This window comes from Moschus berezovskii, chromosome 4 (assembly GCF_049115385.1).
Source record: "Moschus berezovskii isolate FMDL1 chromosome 4, NW_MosBer_1.0, whole genome shotgun sequence".
Taxonomy (NCBI): Eukaryota; Metazoa; Chordata; class Mammalia; order Artiodactyla; family Moschidae; genus Moschus; species Moschus berezovskii.
This window is the reverse complement of record NC_142463.1, coordinates 37897785-37908256: the sequence shown is the minus strand read 5'-3', so window position 1 is coordinate 37908256 and position 10472 is coordinate 37897785. Positions and strand designations below refer to the sequence as shown.

At 40.7% G+C, this 10472-nt stretch overlaps 1 protein-coding gene across 1 annotated transcript; it reads right to left on the bottom strand.

Moving 5' to 3' along the window:
* Nucleotides 1-1300: 1300 nt before the first annotated feature.
* Nucleotides 1301-3324, bottom strand: LOC129541084 (endogenous retrovirus group V member 2 Env polyprotein-like). The gene has a single exon (XM_055402765.2). The coding sequence runs from the start codon at nt 3292-3294 to the stop codon at nt 2179-2181; it is 1116 nt and encodes a 371-aa protein (XP_055258740.2). The 5' UTR covers nt 3295-3324; the 3' UTR covers nt 1301-2178.
* Nucleotides 3325-10472: the final 7148 nt, after the last annotated feature.

Below are 10472 nucleotides of genomic sequence, written 5' to 3'. Positions count from 1 at the left end.
AATCAAATTCAAGTTATTTAAACAGATACACCAAGATCAACTTGATTTATTCAAGAGTACAACGAAAAAGAAGGGAGGGTCCTCAAAAATTAACTATAGAATTACCATGTGGTCCAGAAATTCCACTTCTGGGTATATACATGCAAGAACTAAAATCAGGGACAAAAGTTATTTATTTATGCAATCATATTCAAAGCAGCATTATTCACAGTAGTCAAAAAATGGAACCAATCAAGTGTCCTTCAGAGGATGAGTGGATAAAAAATAGATAAATATATATATACACAAGAGATTATTCAGCTTTGTGCTCAGTTGCTCACTCATGTCTGACTCTTTGTGGCCCCAAGGACTGTAGTCCACTGAGCTCCTATGTCCAAAGAGTTTACCAGGCAAGAATACTGGAGTGGGGTGCCATTTCCTACTCTAGGATTCAGCCTTAAAAAGGAAGGAAAATATAACACATGTTACCACATGGATGAACCTTGAAGATATCATGCTAAGTGAAACAAGCCAGTCACAAAAAGACCAATATTGTGTGAATCCACTTATATGAGGTACCTAAAGTAGTCAAATTCAGAGAGAAATAAAGTAGGTATTGCCAAGGGCTGGGGTGGGGAAGGGAAAGGAAGGGGAATAGAGAAACAGTGTTTAATGAGTAGAGATTTAGTTTTGAAAGGTGGAAAAAATTTATGGTACTTGAAGCTATCAAGATGACTATGAAGGAGTAATGAGAAAAATCCACCAGGTAGGACTTTCAATAGGATTCCAGTACTTTAATAACTTGGGGAATAAAGTGCTTTTCTAGGTTAGCAGATGGAGATAATTATGTGCCCCTTATTTAGATTCTGGCTCGAATAAATCAATTGAAGAAGAGCAGGAAATTTTCAATATAGACTGAGTACTCAGTATTATGGAATAGGAAATTTATTAGCTGGGACAATCATATTGTGGTTATTTAAGAAAACACTCATATTTTAAGAGATAGATACTGAAGTTTCTAAAGGTGAAATGGCATGGTGTCTGTGATTTGCTTTAAAATATTTCAACAAAAAGAATAATAGTTTAGACAAATGAGGAATACAGTTCTTCTTGAATCTGGATGATGGATATGAGTTTATATTTTTGTATGCTTGAAAGTGCTCCTAACATTCAATAAACTGATAAGTCATTAAGTAAAACCATTGAGCTCTCCTAATCAAAACACAGGTTGTTACTGAACCAAATGTCTTTGTTTATCCAAATAAGCAAAATCAATCTACTGACAGGGTTGTGGTGAAAGAAAGTACAGAATTTATTTGCAGGGTGCCAAGCAAGGAGAATGGGCAGTAAATGTTTAAAGGACCTGAACTCCCCAGTGACTTTCAGACAGGAGATTTTTAGATTAAAAATAAGGGTAAGGATCTTAAGTGTGTGATTATCTCATGGATCCTTCTGATTGATAGGGTTTTAATCAACAAAGTGATATCTGGCATCTTGATCATCATTCTTCTAGTTCCAACTTGTTTGGCTGTGGTCAGTGGGTTTCATCATGAGATCCTGGTTTCTGAAAAACAACTCAAAGATATGTTGCATCAGTTTATTATCTATATCCCTTGAAAAGAATCTAGGAATCCTGTGACTCTGTTTGATGGCTAAACATTTATTGCTTGATTGCTTTTCTTTTGTTCCTGCTTTTCCTCACTTCTGTAATTATTAACTACTTGAGTCTGCTCTTTGGAATTCTGCAAAGACCTAAAAATCTCAACCTTTTTCTACAAACAAGAAGTGGGGACAATAAGAGATTGTATCCAGAAGACCCTACAGGGTCCTGCTCAATTTCAGGTCCCTCTGCTCTTTGATATTCCTCATCTTGAGGGGAACAGGGGCGACGACCGCTCTGGCTACTTCCTGCTGAACAGGGGTGATGTTAATTCTTCAGAATTAGAGGAGCAAAAGTCTTGGATCTTCTTTTCAAAGAGTTCTTGAGTCCCAAGTCTAGCATCATACTTTGAATTATGAAAACATGACTTCTCTCTTTGACCACTTTGTCATAGCATCTGAACAAATAATTGAAAATTAAGAAACACATTAGAAAGAAGATGATGATCAAATGGAGCCTTGTAACAGTACTCAAAAAAGTCCCCCTATTTCAGATGTGTTCTGAAATAAGTCCTGATGTGCATCCTCTTTATGTACATCCTATAACCAGGTAGCCTTTTGAAGTATTTTGTTTACTTGGGTTTCAACTTCTCCAGAGGTATTGATGTATATGCAGCATGTGGTATTAGCCATTACACACACTCCTCCTTGTTTTGCTAATAAGAAATCATGGACTATTCTATTGCCTGGGAACCCTCGAGTCGATGAATTCAAAGATGTGTGTTGGGCTGCCATACTTTTAGCTGTGTCCTCAGCAATTTGTCCAATTGTGGCAGATAGGTTGTGAATCGTATCTCTATTGACATAAACTCTGGCAGTTGGTGTGAAGTTGCCAAAAGAGCTTTGTCCTTCATTGTCCTCATACACTGCCAATATCATTCTTTTATTATAGGTGTTTGATTTAGCGAGGGAAGAGATGTTCTCCGGGTTATACAAGGATAAAGGCATCTTTATATATCCCAGTAGGCATGACCCTTGTATTTCCCAGCTGTCTAAACAGCGATATGCCCTCCCTTCCCTACTTGAGGTATTCCCTGTGCCACAGACAAAGTAATATCCTGAAGGGGCACAAGTTATACCTCCCAGGGTAGTGAAATTGATACTTTCTTTTTGGGGGAGCATGGACAGTATGTTCTCTAGCCAGGGATCACTACCAGTGCAAGCCCTCCATATTCCCGTTACATTATATTGAACTTTTCTGACTCTCTGGCATGAATCAGTGTCATTTTTAGCTCTTTCACATTTGTCATTCGTACATATCAGGGGGTTTTGTTCATCACATTTTTTCAGGAGAAAGTCAAGAGACCGCGGTGGACCAATCTTAACTCTTGATCCAGTGATAACTTCCTCAGACAAGGTGAAACAAGGGGTATGGGCACTCTTAGGGAATTTGATTAGCCTAACTTTGAATGTGCGGCCTGGAGGAGGATGATGATAGTAGGTTATGGGGTTCAGCACAGTACCAAAATCACTTACAGGGACTATAAGTGGGACATAGTCTTTCTGGATGTCTATAGATACCAAATGGCATATCCAACAATCACTTACATTCTCACTTCTGGCTACACTCTGAGATAACATAATTAGAGAATTTTCCCTCCAGGAAGCAGCAGACACCAGTGGGATGAGACAGTAAAGAAAAGCAAGAGCCATCATTATAGCTGGGGCCAAGATCTTATGTGGGAAAATAGCAATGGCCCTAAACTTTGGTACTAACCATATTATCACTAGGTTTCAATTAAAATAGAGAAAAAGTTAAATATCTCTTATCATCAATATCACAGAAAATGATAGGCTTGATTGTCTACAATATAATCACAGGTAAAATTATTAGAGGAATCCAGAAGCAAGCAAAAAACTATAAGCAAATAATAAAACAGAAAAATGCTCCAGCCAATTATAAATGTTATGATAAATGGTCACAAGTCATTCACAACGTATAAAAGATACTTTCATTGATTTAACTGAAGTCCCACTGTGGACTTGTAGGCAGGCAGATTGATTTTGTTCAGCTTTGTGGTTGTCTTTTCTGTAACTGCTGAGGGCTGTAGATTTGTAGTTGAGTCAGAAGCGAGCTTCATCCATGTGTAACAGATCCACAACTTGACTCTGTCCATTGAACAGAAGAGCTAGTTAGCAGTAGAACACGGTAAGGCCTCACCCTCCAAGGCTGGAGTTGGTTCTTTGGTGTATATTCTTCCTCATTATTAGGAGCACTCAGTCTCCAGTTCTAAAACACTGGAAGAGGACATCTTTGGGAAACATTATTAGTACCAAATTTAGAAATAGTATTTCAAACTTACCCCAGTGTCGACACATATCTTACAGCGTCTAATTCTTTTACCCTTCAATCACATGTCTGACCACTCAACTGCTCAGAATAGAGGAAGGATCTCTCACACAACATTTCATAAGGACTCAGTTGGAGTCTACTTCTAGGACACATTCTAATTCTAAGCATTGCAACTGGCAACTTAACCCACGTTAAGTCAGTTTCTTGACAGATTTTAGCCATTGTCTTTTTTAACGTGTGTTGTGGTTGATCACAGGCTCTAAGATACATGCAAACTCTTTTTTAATCCCACATATCTTAGATTCCTCCTGAATCATATTAGCAATAAAGACACCTCCAGTGTCCTCTGAATTGAGCTGGGTAGCCCAAATCTAGGAATTATCTCCTAGGGCAAGACCTTTACTACTTCTGAAGTATTTTCAATCCAGCAAGGAAATGTTTCTAAGCAGCCTGTTAAGGTCAGCCATCACTAGTAGGTCGTGAAATTCTCCTTTTACTTTGGGCATGACTGTAAAATCTACTTGCCAGTCTTCACTCAGGCTCTCTCCTCTATCTTAGACTTCACACAGGGTGGAGGAGTTCCAGTCTTAGAATTATTTTTGGCACAAATGATATGTTTTCATAATATTCTTTAAAGTGTCCTTTGCATATTTGAACTTTTAATGTAATCCTATATCTACCATCCATGATGGGTGCTCAGGCATACTGATCCAATAACCTCTTCCATGAGATATACATGAATTAAAACACTCCTTGGTCATTTTCCACTTGCCCCTAGATACATAAGACTAAATACTTATTCTCGTGACCTTTCAAGGTTCTCAGTATGTCAGGTTAAATTGGGTCAGGTTTATTCTTAGAATCCCTGCTGTAACTAAAGGTGTTTTTGCTGACTGTCCTGGGCAATGCACAACTCCCACCTCCTTTGGCTTGAACACTGTGTCTAGCAGTTTCAAAACTTCCTGGGGGCATGTTTGATTTCATTTTCTTCAGAAGTGAGCAATCTATCTTTCCAAATTGTCCCATATGCATTCACAACTGAAAAGGCATATTTAGCATCAGTATAGATGTTAACTATCTTAACTTCACAGAGACAGAAAAGTCAAGTGAGAACAATAATTTAACCTTTTGGGCCAAATATGTGATGGCAAAGCTTCCACTCCTAGGATCTCCTGCAAGGTTATTACTGTGTATCTGCTCTTTCAGTTTCCATGGTCCATGAAATTACTTCCATCTGAGAAGTTCTTGATATCTGGATCTCCCTGCTGCTGATGCTTCTGCTGCTGCTAAGTCGCTTCAGTTTTTTCCGACTCTGTGCAACCCCATAGATGGCAGCCCACCAGACTTCCCCCGTCCCTGGGATTCTCCAGGCAAGAACACTGGAGTGGGCTGCCATTTCCTTCTCCAATGCGTGAAAGTGAAGTCACTCAGTCGTGTCCAACTCTTCGTGATCCCATGGATTGCAGCCTACCCGGCTGCTCCATCCATGGGATTTCCCAGGCAAGAGTACTGGAGTGGGTTGCCATTGCCTTCTCCACTGGATCTCCCTAGGAATCATTAATAAGGCCCAAAGAGCTGCTCAACAATCTGCAAACAATAATGCATGAACCTGGGCGCATGGGCCACCCTAAGGGGTGGGGAGCAATGAGACCAGATTTGAAAAGGACATAGTCTTTGGGGTCACATTAGGATTATAAAATAAAATTGACTGATATCCTCCCAAGTGGTCTGAAGTGAGCCAATATCCACCCTTTAGTTCCAACATCAACAACATACAGTGGGGTGTAAAAGCCATGATTGGCTGTCTTGGAGTGAATTCTGCTTCTGGCCACAAATCCAGAGCAGCAGCTATGATGCTCAGATACATTGACCAAATACATTGACCAACCCTGGATTACACCGTCCAAAACCTTTTGAAATAGGATACTGGGCATTTTGTGCTCTCAGATTGTAGGTCAATACCTCCAGTCTCTACCTGTCTTTTATGTTTAAAAGGATCAAATGACTTTTTCAAATATGGCAAACCCAGAACAGGGGCAGTCAGTAGTTTTCCCTTCATTGACTGGAAGATTTTTCACATTCTCTGTTCCCCACTGAGGGCTTATTGTCAGACTTATTTTAGAGCCTCATGTAACTGTTTAACTATTAGCTTAAGTTGGGGACTCATGTGCAGCAAAATCTTGCCATTCCAGGAACCGAGGCTATTGTCTTTGGTGTTGAACACTGTTACTCTGGCTACTGTCTCCAGGCAGTCCTGGAGCAATTCCTCTGGCCTTTGGTCAGTTTGATTGCTAGATATTTCACTGAGAGTTGTAAAATTTGGGCCTTTTTCCAAGGGAGTTTAGAGCTTCATTTGGCCAGAGAGTTGAGATTGTTGATTGCTTTGATTTTCAGATCTTCCTTACAAATGCAAATAACTCTTGGGATTCAAGACTCTAATATAGAAAAAGACCTCTGTTAAACCTAACAATAATCTTCAGCTTAAGACAGTCAATTGAATATAAGTATTGGGGACTACAGTTTGTATATCTTTCACTGTCTGATTTATGGCTCTTATGTCCTGAATGAATCAGTGTTCTTCAGTGCCTGGCTTTGTAAAGTCAGGATGTGAGTATTATATGGTGAAGGCATGCATGCATTCTGAGTTGCTTTTAGTCATGTCCATCTCTTTGTGACCCTATGGACTGTAACCCACCAGGCTCCTCTGTCCATGGGATTCTCCAAGCAAGTATACTCGAGTGAGTTGCTGTGCCAACCCCTGGGGATCTTCCCATCATAGGATTGAACCCATGGCTCTTACATCACCTGCATTGGCAAGCAGATTCTAACCACTACTGACACATGAGAAGCCTGTAAGTTGACTGAGGAAGGAAAATAAGCAGGTATTTTTAAAATCCAGTTTATCAAAGTCTGCATCCCTGTTTTGCTTGCTCCTTTAAAGGGTATTGCCTTAAGCTCAGAGCCTGAGTGTCTGGTTTCATTTTCAGCTTTACTGCTATGGCCTTCCTTGTTGTACCTGCCCTCTAATCAGCCTATGCTCTCAGGCTTCCCTGATGGAGGATGTCTTCAGGGATGTTAGTGGCTCCATCCCTTGACAGAATGCCTGCAAGGCACAGGCTTGTTCTGGTATTCCCTCTATATTCAGTCTTCCAGGAGTGAAAGTCATTTTAGCATAATAAATCTCACCTCAACAATGAGACTGGGCTCTCTGTCATGTATATAAAAGTGTATTTTAAGTTAAGTGCCTCAATCTAGGGGCTGCAAAGTAGTTTTGGGAGAGGCATTTTGTAGACTCCTCTTGACAGGCTCTTTTTTTGGGGTTAACTCATGTTCAAAACTGAGCTAGTGGCTCCAGTACCAATCAGAAAATCAGTTGTCTGTTTCCAAAAAAAGGATTACCTGGTGCTCCTGGTGGGAGGTGGGATGGGGCCTGTTTCCCCAAGTGAACTCCCTGGCTTTCCTCACTCTCTCTTGTCTCCAGCATGAAGAATGATTCTTCCTCCTCTTCTGGTTTCTGTTTTTAAGTTGGGACAGATTTTTTTTTTTCCAGTGGCTTTCTTGGCTTTCAATAAGCACTGCTGGGGATGCACTTTAACATGTCCCCTTTAGGGGTCTCTTTTCTGAGGGCTACCCTTTACTCTCTTGGGTCCCTGGAATCTTATCCTCTGCTCAGACTTCTTGTCTCCCCGTTTCTCTGGTCAGTGAGTATCACTGCCAAAATGGGCATCTGCTGCTTCATTTAAAGGGTCTCCTTTTGCTCTTGTATGCCCTCCTGACTGTGAGAAACTGAAAGCAGCTTCTATTAGACCAAAAGAAATATCAGAAGCAGAAAAAGACCTTCTACCTTTTGCACAATTTCTAGATATCTAGGGTACTCTGAGCCACAGGGTCTGGTTAATTAACTTGAAATTCTCCAGATTATCTAGATTCATATCTGTGTATTGGCGATATGCCCTGTGCACTCTCTCCCCAAACTCTGGGTTTTTACTGTGACTGCACATTCCTTGCACCTTATGAAAACTCCTGTGTTGGTTCTCCCTTTTGGAGCTCTACCATGATGCACTCCTTGTAATGCTCAATTCCAGCTTTATCTCCTAGGTCATTCTCCTTCCAGTCTGGACCTGTGGTGGGAATTGCTTTTGCTGCTGGTGCTGGGAGGGGATTGCCAGAGATAGCAACATGCATTCTATCTGCCTCTTCTCTAGCATTTTCTATTACCATCCTTATCTCTTCCTCAGCCAATGGGGTAGTTAGGAAGCTCTGACCCAGTTTGGACTGTGGGTGGCAAAGATGGAGGAAAATGAATTTTCCATCCTGGTATGGTCATCACAATAGGTTGGTATATTAATTTTCCAATTAAACAAGTCTGAATTTGAAAAGGAAGAGTATATCCACGTGAATCCTGCTGGCTTATCTTGGGCATTTATTCCTCCAGTGAGAATCTGCTTCAGTGTGAATGCCTTGCCTGAACATAAGTGATTCTCTGACCAATATGGGTGCTCTGTCGGCTATAAGAGGGAGATGATTCCTCCTTCCTCAGCTTCTACCTGAGCAGGTGAAGGTAAATTTGTTGCTATGGGATCTACGGCCCCTGCCCCTGCTTTCCCATTCTGCCCACCATACAGAGACAAGTGAGATGGATACCTAGGAGCATTTATTTGTTGAATTAATTTCCCTTCTCTTGATTCCTGAGAATCTGGTAAAACTTTTTAAATAGAACTTTTAGTATTTCCTTATTTGAGGAAATTTCTTTCTTTGTCATACTTTATGCATGTTACATTTTTCTCTGAATAGGTTCACTTGATAAAATAATATCAAAGGCTGTACTTAAGAAGCATCATTTCTTTTCCTCCCATTTAACGAAACAGTTCTGGTTGAAAGATGGTGTTATTTAGAGAGATACTGGGGGGCAATGTAATCAGGGTCCTAGACTATTGAGGCCAAACTGTGTTACAATAGAACACCATTTTTTTTCCAGAGGTGCCTAAATGTTTAACAATTTTGCAAAATATACTACAGGGTCTACAACATGGAACAGACCTTTGATTATCCATTTTGAATTGTTCACAGAGAGTGCTGTCAAATGTTAAAGAAGGAAGCAAGTCCACAAACACAAGGCATCTCTCAGGGTTACAGATTCTTTAGTTCAATACAGAAAACTCTCAAAATCAATGCCCAATCATGGACAGAGCCAAGTGGCTAAAAGAAAGAATACCTTGGTGCCATCACACATGAGCTCTGCTATTTCAGAGATATCACAAACAAGTGCTTTGTTTCCATCACCTCGATGTACCAAGGGCTATTGTAATCCAGTTGGTGGCAGAGGCTCAGGGTTGTCCCTGAGACAAAGGTGCTCAGGAATCTGCTGGACAGAATCTTAGAGCTACTTCTTTCAAGGGGCCAATGTGCCACAAAGACATCCAGCTGGGGTGGTGGTCCTTTTGGTGGTCCAAAAAAATAGTTGCTTACTTGAACTCAGGTTTACTTGCAGCAAAGTGAATCTATTGATTCCAGGTTGTGGTGAAGGAAAAGTGTTAATTTGCAGGGCATCAAGCAAGGAGTTCAGGTCCTTTGAGCATTAGTTGCCTATTCTCCTTGCTTGGTACCCTGCCAATAAATGTTGTACTTTCCTTTATCATGACCCACTGTCAGTAGATTGACTGCTGTGCATCAGGTGAATGAACCCAAGTTCAGTTCAGTAACAAAACTGCCGTATATGTCCTACAAATACTATTAAAGCAAACATCAAGGAAAACTGAAAATAAGGACAAAGTTGTACATATAAATGCTTACAAAATTAAAGCACTGACTAATATAGCATAATCCAAGTAAAACAAAGAAATGAAACCAAGAAGCATTTTCAGTTATTGCAATGACTTTATTTTTTTTGGCTCCAAAATCACCGCAGATGCTGATTGCAGCCATGAAATTAAAAGACGCTTACTACTTGGAAGGAAAGTTATGACCAACCTTGATAGTATATTAAAAAGCAGAGACATTACTTTGCCAACAAAGGTCCGTCTAGTCAAGGCTATGGTTTTTCCCGTGTTCATGTATGGATGTGAGAGTTGGACTGTGAAGAAAGCTGATCGCCGAAGAATTGATGCTTTTGAACTGTGGTGTTGGAGAAGACTGTTGAGAGTCCCTTGTACCGCAAGGAGATCCAACCAGTCCATTCTAAGGGAGATCGATCCTGGGTGTTCATTGGAAGGACTGATGCTAAAGCTGAAACTGCAATACTTTGACCACCTCATGCGACGAGTTGACTCACTGGAAAAGACTCTGATGCTGGGAAAGGTTGGGGGCGGGAGGAGAAGGGGATGACCGAGAATGAGATGGCTGGATGGCATCACCGACTCTGTGGACATGAGTTTGAGTGAACTCCGGGAGTTGGTGATGGACAGGGAGGCCTGGCGTGCTGTGATTCATGGGGTCACGGAGAGTCAGACATGACTGAGCAACTGAACTGAACTGAACTGAATCTGGAAGTATAAATTACTTTGTGCTCCAAAAAACATGGCTAAGACAAAACCAAGAAAAG